Source organism: Salmo salar, chromosome ssa13 (genome assembly GCF_905237065.1).
Source record: "Salmo salar chromosome ssa13, Ssal_v3.1, whole genome shotgun sequence".
Classification (NCBI taxonomy): Eukaryota; Metazoa; Chordata; class Actinopteri; order Salmoniformes; family Salmonidae; genus Salmo; species Salmo salar.
The window spans coordinates 75,073,462-75,088,692 of record NC_059454.1 but is presented as its reverse complement, the minus strand read 5'-3'; the positions used below and the strand labels follow the sequence as shown (position 1 = coordinate 75,088,692).

Below are 15,231 nucleotides of genomic sequence, written 5' to 3'. Positions count from 1 at the left end.
ATTTGTTTAAACATTCCGTCATTGTGTACAGTATACATCTGTCGGTGGAAGTCTGTACGTATGTGTGGCAGTGTGAACTTGTGTGTCGATACTGTATGTTCGCGTGCCAGCTATGCAGTGAACCTATATTTCTGTGGTGCCTCGTGAGCCATGGCACACAGAGTTGATGCACAGGCGCTGTCAAGAGCTGTCCATTTTATTCTTGGTTTCGCGATTTCTTCATCAGCCTTTTGAAATCAACTTAACCCTTCGTTGTCGCTGGGCAGGATAGCGTGTCATTACAGGTACTCTGGTCTAATTTTAACATGACCAGCGGCCTGCCAAACGCGCAATAGGTTGCCACAATTCCACGTTCTTGGCGGTGTAGCGAGGAGTGGAATGATGATGACACTGTTGCCTAATACTTTATTTTCAATTTTTTTTTTAGGTGGGGCAAGATAACCATCTCACACTTTTATGTATAACGAAACCCAGTAATTGTAAACTTTCCTAATTTTACAACACTATTGTTTTTTTATAACTTAAAAAAAAAAACTTTTCAATAATATACCATTACCATCCCCATTTTTGCCACTTTCTATAATAGCTAACAACGAACAGTAAAACAAATTGTATGTGATCAATAATTGCAAATCCATGCAACAAAAGTTGCTATCACTTATTTTTTTAAATATTTTTTTGGGGCTATTTCTGTTTTTTTATGTTTAGGATGGAGCCTTGCCAGGATGAGTCGGCCCTATGAACTGCACATCAGTAATGCTCAGGCCTGTCACACTGACCCAACATTGACCTCTGCCCCCAATGTCCCCTTCTCTCCCTCCTCAAAGCACAATAACCCCAATTCTAGACTAGACCCTCCACGTGCCATGCAGCTGTCCACCACCCCTGCCCTCAAACCTCCATCCACCTATGGGTTCATGCCCAAGGACCTATCCTCTTCCTACAGTCCTCTGATAAGGCTACAGCACCTGACCACCATGGTCAGCCACCCGGACCTGGTACAGCATGGAGAGGGGGAGAGGGAGTTCTCGCACACCCGGAATGCTGTTGGGAAAACTGACTTTGGGAATTCCTTGGCCCTCACAGCTCCCCAGCCAAGCAGCAGAGACACAGACACCAGTAAGACTAATCCTAGTGTGGAGAAGAAGAGTGACTGTTGCTTCTCTGACCCACCTAGTCCAGACTTCTCACTGGATAGCAATAGCCCTTTTGCGAATGGCAGCCTGCACTTTGAGTCCACTTTGTTTGATGATGATGATGAAGAGGATGATGAGGATACAGCTTTACCTCTGACAGACAGACAGAGAAAAGTTGGAAAGTCACCTGAACCACTTCCTGAATTTTTAAACTTGAAGGTAAAGCAATTACTGAAGCCAGGGCTATCTGTGGGTAAAGGCTTGCAGTCCCCTAGTGTCCCCCCATTAACGGCACATGAAGGTTCAGACGAGGACTGGGGGAGGGACTGTGAGCCGCCCTCTCTTGGGAATAGCCCCTCTGGGCCTTCAATGGCAAGTCCTAGTACTGTTATGAACCTTTTGCATAACATGGCTATTCACAGCAACATCATGCAGTACCCAACAGCCCTCATATTTAATCCTGTAACATCACAGTTCTGGCCTGGGTACTTCCTTTTCAGTCCAGATCACCTGTTTTACTGTGCAACATACATTTTCAAGCTTATTGGTTTTGATTATATGTGAAATGTCAATGAAGATAGTGAGAGGCCTAAAGTCTAACTAATTAGCTAGAAAGGTCAAGCGAGGTCACTTCCTCTATAATAGATAAGATCCTCATAGCTGGAGATGATCCATGTAATTCCACCATATCATATGGTGAATTACAATTAATAGTTGTACCTTTTGAAATTAATAAAACACCTGCACAGATAAAAGTCATTAGTCAGGCCATATCCAGAGCTTTGTTTAGTGGCTGGTGTTTAGTGGCTGATGTTATACATGATCAGTTGATACACGTTTAGTAAGGTTGACTGACATCTAGGCCAGAGAGTGTGCACAGAGCTGATATATGCATTTCAGTGTTTAAAATATAGTTGGTAATATAATGTGGATTTGCACTATCTTGCATCTGGTGAAAATTAGGATAGAGTTAAAGGGATTTTAAAGGGCAACTCAGCAACCGTATAGTCTTGGGAAATATTGAAATGCTTGTTTATGTTTACATTTGCGTATTTAAATTGGCATGTAAATTCTGATATAATACTTTTTTTAACTTACAGTACCAGTCAAAAGTTTAGACACACCTACTCATTCAAGGGTTTTTCTATATTTTTACTATTTTATACATTGTAGAATAATAGTGAAGACATCAAAAATATGAAATAACACATGTGGAATAATGTAGTAACCAAAAAAGTGTTAAACAAATCAAATAGATTTTAGATTCTTCAAAGTAGCCACCTTTTGCCTTGATGACAGCTTTGCATGCTCTTGACATTTTCTCAACCAGCTTAACCTGGAATGCTTTTCCAACAGTCTTGAAGGAGTTCCCACATATGCTGAGCACATGTTGGCTGATTTTCCTTCACTCTGCAGTCCAACTCATCCCAAACCATCTCAATTGGGTTGAAGTCGGGTGATTGTGGAGGCCAGGTCATCTGATGCAGCACTCCATCAATCTCCTTCTTGGTCAAATAGCCCTTACACAGCCTGGAGGTGTGTTGGGTCATTGTCCTGTTGAAAAACAAATGATACTCCCACTAAGCTCAAACCAGATGGGATGGCGTATTGCTGCAGAATGCTGTGGTAGCCATGCTGGTTAAGTGTGCCTTGAATTCTAAATAAATCACTGACAGTGTCACCAGCAATACACCCCCACACCATGCTTCACGGTTGGAACCACACATGCGGAGATAATCCGTTCACCTACTCTGCATCTCATAAAGACGCAGCGGTTGGTTGGAAACAAAAATCTGAAATTTAGACTCATCAGACCAAAGGACAGATATCCACCGGTCTAATGTCCATTGATTGTGTTTCTTGGCCCAAGCAAGTCTCTTCTTATTATTGGTGTCCTTCAGTAGTGGTTTCTTTGCAGCAATTTGACCATGAAGGCCTGATTCACGTAGTCTCCTCTGAACAGTTGATGCTGAGATGTGTCTGTTACTTGAACTCTGTGAAGCATTTATTTGGGCTGCTATTTCTGAGGCTGGTAACTGTAAATAACTTATCCTCTGCAGCAGAGGTAACTCTGGGTCTTCCTTTCCTGTGGCGGTCTTCATGAGAGCCAGTTTCATCATAGCACTTGATTGGTTTTTGCGACTGCACTTGAAGAAACTTTCAAAGTTCTTGAAATGTTCCGTATTGACTGACCTTCATGTCTTAAAGTAATGTTGGACTGTTGTTTTTCTTAGCTTATTTGAGCTGTTCTTGCCATAATATGGACTTGGTCTTTTACCAAATAGGGCTATCTTCTGTATACCACCCTACCTTGTCACATCACAACTGATTGGCTCAAAAGCATTAAGATGGAAAGAAATTGCACAAATTAACGTTTAACAAGGCACACCTATTCATTGAAATGCATTCCAGGTGACCACCTCGTGAAGCTGGTTGAGAGAATGCCAAGAGTGTGCAAAGCTGTCATCAAGGCAAAGGGTGGCTACTTTGAAGAATCTTAAATATAAAATACATTTTGATTTGTTTAACACTTTTTTGGTTACTACATGATTCCATATGTGTTATTTCATAGTTTTGATGTCTTCACTATTCTAGAAAATAGTAAAATAAAGAAAAACCCTTGAATGAGTAGGTGTGTCCAAACATTTGACTGGTACTGCATATTACATTAATTTGAACCTTTTTAAACATGTCTTGAAGTAATTTAAATATTGATTTATTTGGTGTCTATCAACAGATGGACAGCCCAAAGAAGAAGTCCCTTCCACCTGTAAAGTTTTTAGAGGGAGAAGTTATATGGGCAAAGTTCAACCGAAGACCCTGGTGGCCTTGTGAGATGACAGTTGACCCAGTACAGGGAACCTACCACAAAATGAAAGGTAGGCCCTGGTCCTGGGTATTATTTTAACAACCCATTGTTTGGTTTGAACTGATCTAGTAGAACAGATTTGTACTAGCTTGGAAGTGTTATATTTCACAATCCACTTTACATTGAAATGGACACATCTCTCTTGCAAAATGTATTTTATACCTGCGATAAAGGTTCAATGAATATGAAATCTACGAACACTAATACCTAGTGGCCCGGATCCTTTGCTCCTGTGTGGTGATGTTTCAGAGCCCAGTGATAGGCCTTGTCGGCAGTACCACATCAGAACCTTTGGAGAGCCTGTGGAACTTGCCTGGGTCGCAGGGAAAGCTACGCACACTTTTCATGGAGGCTTTGAGTTTGAACAGCTCCCCTTGATACGCAGGAGAGGAAGGCAAAGAGACAAAGACTACAAATACACTGTAATTATTAATGTGAATCAAACATGTGGCGCAGCTTTTTTGTATGTTGGACAATAATCAATCATGTTTTACCTGGATGTATCTAAAATACAAATATTTGTGATTACAAAAACACTTTATTTTCCTCCATAGATACCCAAGCGTTTTAAAGCATCTTGGAAAAAAAGTGTGGCTGAGGCAGAAGCTGTCCTCACAGAGCGGCCCAAAATGGTGGCCTCTATACCTGACTCCATAGATACAACCCTCCATGATGGGTCCACATCAGAGAATGAGGTCCTTCCAATTCCCCCTTTCTCCATTCCATCCGCCTCTATATCCCCTGCACCAAGTCATATAACAAACGGAACTGTGTCACCACAAAGTAAACCTTCCCCAACGAAAGGAAGCATTTTTAAAAAGCCTCAGAGGAAGAAGAATCCAACTAAAGCATCAAAATCAAAAAATGAGTTCTTCAACACCGAAACATATGGAAGCACTGACAAGCCAGAGGGGGACATCGAAGAATGTCCATATTTGGACCTTGACTCTATCCCCAATATTTTGTGTCCTAAAGCACTTGAGCGTCAATCCAAGCTCTCTCAGACTCAGCCCTCAGTTCTAGTAGTAAAAAAAGTAAAAACGCAGCCTGAAGTCCAAACTGGCCTGTGGTTCAGCAAACCAGGAAAAGACAGGCGACTCATCACTACCACCTCCATATCTAAACACAGTTCCTTTAGCAAGGGCCCCTGCAAGAAAAATACTCAAACTGCAGCTGCTGTCAACAGAAAGACACAAGTGTCCAGTGTGGCAATAAAGGAATGCTCTAGTCATCAGTTGAAGACTCCAGTGTCCAGTGTAATAGTCAAAGAACGCCCTGCTGATCAGTCGAAGACTCCAGTGTCCAATGCAACAGTCAAAGAAATGACTGGTGATCAGTTTAAGACTCCAGTCTTAAGTGTGCCCAAGCTCTCGGATCAGTCGAAGGACCTGGGCAAGCAGCCTGCGCATCTGCCCGCTAGCAACCGCCTCATGACCAGAGCCCTTAAAGCTATGGAGGAAGCTGAGCGGAAGGTCTCATCTTCCACAAACACTCCCTCTGATAAACCAGAGACCAAAACAAACTGTTATACAGAGGACAAACCTTCAAAGGTTGACAACGATAATCAGATCATAGCTTTGCCAAATTGCTCTTCATCAAAGTTCACCAGGTCGAAGGACTTTGAGGCAGAGGTTAAGACAGAAAATGAGGGCTTCTTTGTATCCCAGATGCCTGCAGACCTCATACCTCTAACTTCTGGGAAGGAAAAGAAAGAGAACTGTGTGTCTCACATGTCCTGTTCCTCTCCCTCACCATGCTTCTCTCCCATGGACGTTTTCAAAGACATCAAAGAGTTATCCTTCAAGTCCCTGGAATCAAGTGATGGTGATGGAAAACATGTGTCTTTTAAACCAGACACTAACTACAAGTTCAGTACTTTCCTCATGCTGCTGAAAGACGAGCACGATACCAGGGAGAAAGATGGTACACCCTTGGAGCTGGAAATCGGACCACCCAGTGACCATGTAAAAGAAGAGCCTTCAGTGATTCCACCCTTACTAGGAGAGGAGTCACTCGGTCAAGGCCCTAGTCTCAGTAAAAGTCAACAGTACAAGGGCAAAACAAAGGCCAAACCCAAGCTCAAGTCTTCTCTGAAAGTAGAAATCCCACAACTTGAATGCAGCATAAACCAGGACTTGAAAAGGCCAGCCAAAAAGAGAGGCTTGTCTGGGACTAAAAATAAACCTAATGGAAAAGAGCCTTGTGGTAAGAGGTCTCCTGGACCTGGCTACCTTGGGATGGAGGCCTCACACCATCTTTCGAGCAATGCCTGGCAGAAGTTTGACCAGGATTCAGGGACATTAGGGGGGTTGGGGGAGGGCTGCAGTGGGCTAATGAATGAGAGACTACAGAACATGGTGCCTTTGGAGCAGGGTGGTGCAGACCCATCGGTGTCCTTTCAGACAAAGACAAGGTTGGACCAGCAGATTATACCTGCCATCAATTCTGCAAAAACTACACAAAGTACTGGGGAAGGCCAGGAGGCTCCCACAGGTAAGGAATAGGTTTTTTTCTTCTTGGTTTGACAGAAGGGTATCCCAAAGTAGATTATGACTGATCAATGCATTGACTTTGCTTCAGGAATTATACCATAATGAAAATATCAAAAGCTATGAAGTAAAAGCGTCCGATTCAGGGCCATGATGCCAAATTCTGTAGATCATGAAATGACATGGTTTTTACATGTGTGGTATATTCATACTTTTTGCACACTTGTCCTTCATCAGCACATAAACGAATTAGAAAACCAAGCAAAAGACTCATAGAATGGACAGAAGAGTATGATCAGATATTCTCCACAAGGAAGAAACAGAAAAAGGCCCTCCAGTCTTTGAGAAAGGTAGCTCATTCAAACATACAGTATTACATCTCTTGGATTTTCAGGGTTTTGTATCATGATACCAGTTGTATACCCTCTTCATGTTTTTCCAGGTGGCACAGTCCAACAGCAACAAACCAGATCCCCTACCATCAGAAAAAAACACACATGACCACGCCCCTCTGAACCCACTTCCTGAAATACAATCCCTGCCCCCAGAGGAACCATCCAAGACCCCAAATGGACAAGCCCCTCCCCTAATCGAGAACACTCCCCCTCAGGATGCACCTATCCTGTCCATAGATACTCTAACCCTGCCTCCTGAAGCAGACCCTTCGATGTTGTGTGACAGTCTTACAAAGAATGTTGGTGAGAAACCATTTACATATCAAATGTATACTTTGGTTGAATTGCAAAAAATTACTAAATGTTTTCGGAAGGAATGTGCCGTGAAACCAAGGAAAATACTGTTTTTATTACATTACTCCTCTGTAGTAGTGGTCTTAGATCCTAAACACCGTATTATCCCAGATGTGTGTAAAGGTCCATAACAACACTGTCCTGTGGCAGGTGACGTTCCTTACTTGGAAACCATCCGTAAGAGACAGAGAAAACCCACACTGAAGATTCTGGAATACTCGGGGGCTGCCACAATCCCAAAGAAAAAGGTATGGAGGGGTTAGGGAATGGTTGTGCATTGTGCATTAAAGGGACAATGTGCAGTTCAATCAATAACAAAGCATACACCCCACCACTTTTTTGGGTAAAGAGCTTAGGAATGGAGCTGGAGAAATGTTTTATTTATTTATTTTTTATTTCACCTTTATTTAACCAGGTAGGCTAGTTGAGAACAAGTTCTCATTTACAACTGCGACCTGGCCAAGATAAAGCACAGCAGTTCGACACAATCAACAACACAGAGTTACACATGGAATAAACAAACATACAGTTAATAATACAGTAGAAAAAAATCTATATACTGTGTGTGTAAATGAGGTAAGATAAGGGAGGTAAGGCAATAAATAGGCCATGGTGGCGAAGTAATTACAATATAGCAATTAAACACTGGAATGGTAGATGTGCAGAAGATGAATGTGCAAGTAGAGATACTGGGGTGCAAAGGAGCAAGATAAATAAATAAATACAGTATGGGATGAGGTAGTTGGATGGGCTGTTTACAGATGGGCTATGTACAGGTGTGGTGATCTGTGAGCTGCTCTGATAGCTGGTGCTTAAAGCTAGTGAGGGAGATATAAGTCTCCAGCTTCAGTGATTTTTGCAGTTCGTTCCAGTCATTGGCAGCAGAGAACTGGAAGGAAAGACGATCAAAGGAGGAATTGGCTTTGGGGGTGACCAGTGAGATATACCTGCTGGAGCGCGTGCTATGAGTGGGTGCTGCTATGGTGACCAGTGAGCTGAGATAAGGCGGGGCTTTACCTAGCAGAGACTTGTAGATGACCTGGAGCCAGTGGGTTTGGCGATGAGTATGAAGCGAGGGCCAGCCAATGAGAGTGTACAGGTCGCAGTGGTGGGTAGTATATGGGGCTTTGGTGACAAAACGGATGGCACTGTGATAGACTGCATCCAATTTTTTGAGTAGGGTGTTGGAGGCTATTTTATAAATGACATTGCCGAAATCGAGGATCAGTAGGATGGTCAGTTTTACGAGGGTATGTTTGGCAGCATGAGTGAAGGATGCTTTGTTGCGAAATAGGAAGCCGATTCTAGATTTAATTTTGGATTGGAGATGCTTAATGTGAGTCTGAAAGAAGAGTTTACAGTCTAACCAGACACCTAGGTATTTGTAGTTGTCCACATATTCTAAGTCAGAACCGTCCAGGGTAGTGTTGTTGGACGGGCGGGCAGGTGCGGGCAGTGATCAGTTGAAGAGTATGCATTTAGTTTTACTTGCATTTAAGAGCAGTTGGAGGCCACGGAAGGAGTGTTGAATGGCATTGAAGCTCGTCTGGAGGTTAGTTAACACAGTGTCCAAAGAAGGGCCAGAAGTATACAGAATGGTGTCGTCTGCGTAGAGGTGGATCAGAGAATCACCAGCAGCAAGAGTGACATCCTTGATGTGTACAGAGAAAAGAGTCGGCCCGAGAATTGAACCTTGTGGCACCCCCATAGAGACTGCCAGAGGTCCGGACAACAGGCCTTCCGATTTGACACACTGAACTCTATCAGAGAAGTAATTGGTGAACCAGGCGAGGGAATCATTTGTGAAACCAAGGCTGTTGAGTCTGCCAATAAGAATGTGGTGATTGACAGAATCGAAAGCATTGGCCAGGTCGATGAATACGACTGCACAGTAATGTCTTTTATCGATGGCGGTTATGATGACGTTTAGGACCTTGAGCGTGGCTCAGCTCTGAAACCGGATTGCATAGCTGAGAAGGTACGGTGGGATTCGAAATGGTCGGTAATCTGTTTGTTAACTCGGCTTTTGAAGACCTTAGAAAGGCAGGGTAGGATAGATATAGGTCTGTAGCAGATTGGGTCTAGTGTCTCCCCCTTTGAAGAGGGGGATGATCGCGGCAGCTTTCCAATCTTTGGGAATCTCAGACGATACGAAAGAGAGGTTGAACAGGCTAGTAATAGGGGTTGCAACAATTTCGGCAGATCATTTTAGAAAGAGAGGGTCCAGATTGTCTAGCCCGTCTGATTTGTAGGGGTCCAGATTTTGCAGCTCTTTCAGAACATCAGCTATCTGGATTTGGGTGAAGGAGAAATGGGGGAGGCTTGGGCGAGTTGCTGTGGGGAGTGCAGGGCTGTTGACCGGGGTAGGGATAGCTAGGTGGAAAGCTTGGCCAGCCGTAGAAAAATGCTTATTGAAATTCTCAATTATAGTGGATTTATCGGTCTTGACAGTGTTTCCTAGCCTCAGTGCAGTGGGCAGCTGGGAGGAGGTGCTCTTATTGTCCATGGACTTTACAGTGTCCCAGAACTTTTTTGAGTTTGTGCTACAGGATGCAAATTTCTGCTTGAAAAAGCTAGCCTTAGCTTTCCTAACTGCCTGTGTATATTGGTTCCTAACTTCCCTGAAAAGTTGCATATCACGGGGGCAATTCGAGGCTAATGCAGAACGCCACAGGATGTTTTTGCGCTGGTCAAGGGCAGTCAGATCTGGAGAGAACTAAGGGCTGTATCTGTTCCTGGTTCTAAATTTTTTGAATGGGGCATGCTTATTTAAGATAGTGAGGAAGGCACTTTTAAAGAATGGCCAGGCATCTTCTACTGACGGGATGAGGTCAATATCCTTCCAGGATTCCCGGGCCAGGTCAATTAGAAAGGCCTGCTTACTGAAGTGTTTTAGGGAGCGTTTGACAGTGATGAGGGGTGGTCGTTTGACCGCAGACCCATTACGGATGCAGGCAATGAGGCAGTGATCGCTGAGATCTTGGTTGAAAACAGCAGAGGTGTATTTGGAGGGCAAGTTGGTTAGGATGATATCTATGAGGGTGCCCATGTTTACGGATTTTGGGTTATATCTGTTGGGTTCATTGATAATTTGTGTGAGATTGAGGGCATCAAGCTTAGATTGTAGGATGGCCGGGGTGTTAAGCATGCCCCAGTTTAGATCACCTAGCAGCACAAGCTCTGAAGATAGATGGGGGCAATCAGTTCACATATGGTGTCCAGGGCACAGCTGGGGCAGAGGGTGGTCTATAGCAAGCGGCAACGGTGAGAGACTTGTTTCTGGAAAGGTGGATTTTTAAAAGTAGAAGCTATGTAAATGTAACCACTAAATTCACAGATGGGGCAATGGATGCAAGGACTGACCATATATGAGATCAAAATTATGGTTTTAACCATGTTTTTAAGCTATACAGTGTTTGTTTACAATGACATTGTTTACAAACAGTGGAGGAAAAAAATATATATTTTGGGTCTGATGGGGTTAGACAGTTGAATTAAGCTCATGAGGCATTTATACGTTACATTCTTCAAGAAACAATTGCTGTATATAATTAATTTTAAAGTTAAAAAAAAATGTAACAATTACAGATTGCCCCTTTAAGGATTTTTGTATCTTATGGGTGCATTGATTTTCACAGTAAGGAAGGCCTTACAGCAGGAGTTGACTGGTTAATTGTGTATTACAGGTCAAGTCCCTGAAGTCCAGCTCATCAAGCCATGCTGTTCATTCAGGTCAGTCTACACAGGAAGGACCTCCCTCAAACTGTCCGCATTACACAGTTCTTAAGCGTCTTTCCCACTGTTGTGTAAGATGAGTACGGGAAAAGCATTAAGAAATGTAAGGCTATACACTGTTTATCACAATGCTTTGTAATACTGCTTTCATTTACCTCATGAGTGTTAATTCAGAGGCTTGATTGGCCTTGCGGTCAAAGTTGACTTGACGGTTTTTTTCCCCAGGCTCTGGACAACACTCCTTTAAATCAAAGATCAAGCAACCAATGACATCCACCCCTGCATCCTCCACAATGTTGCCCTGCACCCCTGCACCCTGCCCCCAGACCCCGAGTTGCATGGAAAGGGGGTCAGACATCGACCTCACCACGCCCCCGACTAAGGACACTAATCTCCATGACGATGGGAGGGACACCATAGACCCAGAGGTCAGACAAGAGGTTAAATCTGCAGCTTAATTTTATGGTCCATATGTTTTACCCGATAATAACATAGAAATTGCATGGAAAAATTGTAATTACACAATAATGATCCAAAAAAGAAAAAAATTACACTAAAACATGCATCAATACGTACCTGAAAAAAAAAATTATGCATCGAATAGTGTTACGGCATGATTGCTTGCAATGTGGCTTTCGGTGCTTGAACTGTCCTGCTGATTTTTGTCTTCTTTGCTCCTAAGGGTTTTACATCCAGTTTCGATGACAGCTTTTCATCAATGAGGGAGGAGTCTTCACAGTGCGATGACACACTCTTCCCCAATAAGAAGATCATAGTGGACAGAGGGGGCGTGGCCTCATTGAAGGAGAATGTGTGTCAGGTGAGTAGGTCTAACATCACCAATATCAGAGTGGTAAGGGGCCTTCCGAGTGGCGCAGTGCTCTAAGGCACTGCATCGCAGTGCTAGCTGTGCCACTAGAGATCCTGGTTTGAGTCCAAGCTCTGTCGCAGCCGGCCGCGACCGGGAGACCCATGGGGCGGCGCACAATTGGCCCAGCGTTGTCCGGGTTAGAGGAGGGCTTAGCCGGCAGGGATATTTCTGTCCCATCGTGCTCTAGCGACTCCTGTGGCGGGCCGGGCGCAATGCACGCTGACACGTTAGTCAGGTGTATAGTGTTTCCTCCGACACATTGGTGCAGCTGGCTTCCGGGTTAAGCGGGCGTTGTGTCAAGAAGCAGAGCGGCTTGGCAGTGTTGTGTTTTGGAGGACGTACGGCTCGTGACCTTCGTCTCTCCCAAGTCCGTACGGGAGTTGCAGCGATGAGACAGGACTATAACTACCAATTGGATTCCACGAAATTGGGAAAGAAATCTATAAAAAGAGTGGTTATGTTCTTTAACCCTTTGACATGTACCAACAACCGGGTTTGATCATTCTACAGTGGTCCCTGCAGCATACTCTCAAACCGGTGTGATTAGAACGCGTATTTAGAACGTCCAGTTTCGATTGACGCAACAGTTAGCGTTTGAGCTGGCCACACTGTTTTTTCACAGAAACATTTTGCACAAACACACTCCTTACAAAGTTATGTCCTGAATGTGAGCAGTTTATTTTTGGATGCAATGTTCAGACACTCACAGAAGTAGCGACGGCATAACACAATCATCCAGCCGGAAAATGTAGGCTACATTAGTCCTAGCGCTAACTCTCGGCTGACAGAAACCACAATATGAATTAGCTAATAACAATTACTATTTACAATACGTCACATCATTGATCAAAATAATTGAGTAAAACACTTTCTAAAAATCTTAAGTAATCCGACGATATGTAGTTTGTGCACACCACCATGTTTGTTTTTTCGCTTCAACCAAAGATATGAAGAGGAGACAAGATGAGTTTGGTCTGTTTGCAGTGTTGAAGGGGTGTGTCGTCTACGATCAATCACTTCCATTCAATTACGGAAGTTTACTCGAAAGATAAGTGAACCATTCCTTCACCTCATTATAACATCTTTGGTCTGACAGATGTTTACATGACACCCAGAATGCATTGTATAATGTCAACAAACATGGTGCCACACATAGCTGGCAAATAGCTTAGCATTAGCTCATCATAATTAGTACAACCTTAAAAGAGTATTTTACACAAATCACAGGTGTCTATTACAATCTGTGCAATAATCGGAATGCATTATTTGTCACAAGTACATGACAACGTGAATAAAACTGTAAATACATTATGCTCCACATATACTGTACATACAGTACCAGTCAAAAGTTTGGACACCTACTCATTCAAGAGTTTTTCTTTATTTTTTACTATTTCCTACATTGTAGAAACTATGAAATAACACATATGGAATCATGTAGTAACCAAAAAAGTGTTAAACAAATCAAAATATATTTTATGTTTTAGATTCTTCGAAGTTGCCACCCTTTGCCTTGATGACAGCTTCGCACACTCTTGGCATTCTCTCAACCAGCTTCATGAGGTAGTCACCTGGAATGCATTTGAATTAACATGTGTGCCTTGTTAAAAGTTAATTTGTGGAATTTATTTCCTTCTTAATGCGTTTGAGCCAATCAGTTGTGTTGTGACAAGGTAGGGTTGGTATACAGAAGATAGCCCTATTTGGTAAAAGACCAAGTCCATATTATGACAAGAACAGCTCAAATAAGCAAAGAGAAACTCAAATCCATCATTACATGCAGCTCAGTCAATACGGAACATTTCAAGAACTTTGAAAGTTTCTTCAAGTGCAGTCGCAGAAACCACCAAGCGCTATGATGAAACTGGCTCTCATGAGGACCAACACAGGAAAGGAAGACCCAGAGTTACCTCTCCTGCAGAGGATAAATTCATTAGAGTTACCAGCCTCAGAAATTGCAGCCCAAATAAATGCTTCACAGAGTTCAAGTAACAGACACATCTCAACATCAACTGTTCAGAGGAGACTGTGTGAATCAGGCCTCCATGGTCGAATTGCTGCAAAGAAACCACCACTAATAAGAAGAAGAGACTTGTATGGGCCAAGAAACACGAGCAATGGACATTAGACGGGTGGAAATCTGTCCTTTGGTCTGATGACCTGCATCAGATGTCCTGGCCTCCACAATCACCCGACCTCAACCAAATTGAGATGGTTTGGGATGAGTTGGAGCACAGAGTGAAGGAAAAACAGCCAACAAGTGTTCAGCATATGTGGGAACTCCTTCAAGACTGTTGGAAAAGCATTCCCGGTGAAGCTGTTTCCGAGAATGCCAAGAGTGTGCAAAGGGTGGCAACTTTGAAGAATCTGAAATATAAAATAGATTTTGATTTGTTTAACACTTATTTGGTTACTACATGATTCCATACGTGCTATTTCATAGTTTTGATGTCTTCACTATTATTCTACAGTGTAGAAAATAAAAAAAAATAAAGAAAAACCCTTGAATGAGTAGGTGTGTCCAAACTTTTGACTGGTACTGTACTGTGAAACGACAACACGATATACAGAAAATAAGGCACTTACTTTGATAGGAACACACACGTGTCCAAAGTTATAATTTTTGGGGAAAACAACAATAGAGGCAATGCGAGCGCCAGCCAGAAAATGTGCCAGAGGGAAAAGGTTTGTGCAAGACTGGGCAAATGTCTGCATACTTGATCTGCGTAAACACTGGGGAAGTGCTTGGGCTCTCCTTGAAGAAATTTGTCCAGCTCAGTAAAGCCTCAAAAATAAATTGTCTGCAACAGTGAAACGGGCTACTTCTATGTGAATTAATGAGGTGGCGGAACACACCTCAATTCAAACTGTTGTTAGAGAATACAACTTGATAGAAAATAATTTGAAATTGACAAGTTGAAACATAACCTACAGATAATTATCAGGCAGCGTGTGATAACTATCGCGTTGCGAAACAATCACATTTTGGAATGTACATAAAACAACTCACGCTGGGGTGACCGTTAGAGATATTTGGAACTCACACGTGAAAAGGTTAAAGTGCTATAAGTGATTGTGGAGTTTATTTGCACTTTGCCCATCAGAAAGTTTCAGATAGCTGTGTACATTGTTCTAACGTTGCGTAAACCTTTATGGACTGTACGATAGGTATGTGAGAAGACTGGCAAGCTTCTACTGTGTGAGGGCCAGTGTTGTGGGGCCTTCCACCTCCAGTGTAGCGGCCTCACAGAGCCTCCGAAAGGGAAGTTCGTCTGCCAGGAGTGCAAGTCTGGTGGGTCAAGCATATATTCTGTAAAAACACAACCACTGTATCCTCATTAACATGTTTTTTATGCCTCATTCCTACTCAGACAAAATTGTG

At 43.0% G+C, this 15,231-nt stretch overlaps 1 protein-coding gene across 2 annotated transcripts in view; it reads left to right on the top strand.

Moving 5' to 3' along the window:
- LOC106568016 (histone-lysine N-methyltransferase NSD3) overlaps window positions 1-15,231 on the top strand; it is a 30,962-nt gene that overhangs the window by 1,789 nt on the left and 13,942 nt on the right. For both annotated transcript variants that reach the window (XM_045693551.1, XM_045693552.1), the window contains exons 2-12: window positions 709-1,355; window positions 3,874-4,015; window positions 4,255-4,427; window positions 4,560-6,498; window positions 6,732-6,844; window positions 6,937-7,192; window positions 7,394-7,491; window positions 10,930-10,975; window positions 11,204-11,406; window positions 11,661-11,798; window positions 15,018-15,141. In XM_045693551.1, the coding sequence (XP_045549507.1) occupies window positions 726-1,355; window positions 3,874-4,015; window positions 4,255-4,427; window positions 4,560-6,498; window positions 6,732-6,844; window positions 6,937-7,192; window positions 7,394-7,491; window positions 10,930-10,975; window positions 11,204-11,406; window positions 11,661-11,798; window positions 15,018-15,141 (3,862 nt within the window). In that variant the 5' untranslated portion in view covers window positions 709-725. The remainder of the gene's footprint in view (window positions 1-708; window positions 1,356-3,873; window positions 4,016-4,254; window positions 4,428-4,559; window positions 6,499-6,731; window positions 6,845-6,936; window positions 7,193-7,393; window positions 7,492-10,929; window positions 10,976-11,203; window positions 11,407-11,660; window positions 11,799-15,017; window positions 15,142-15,231) is intronic.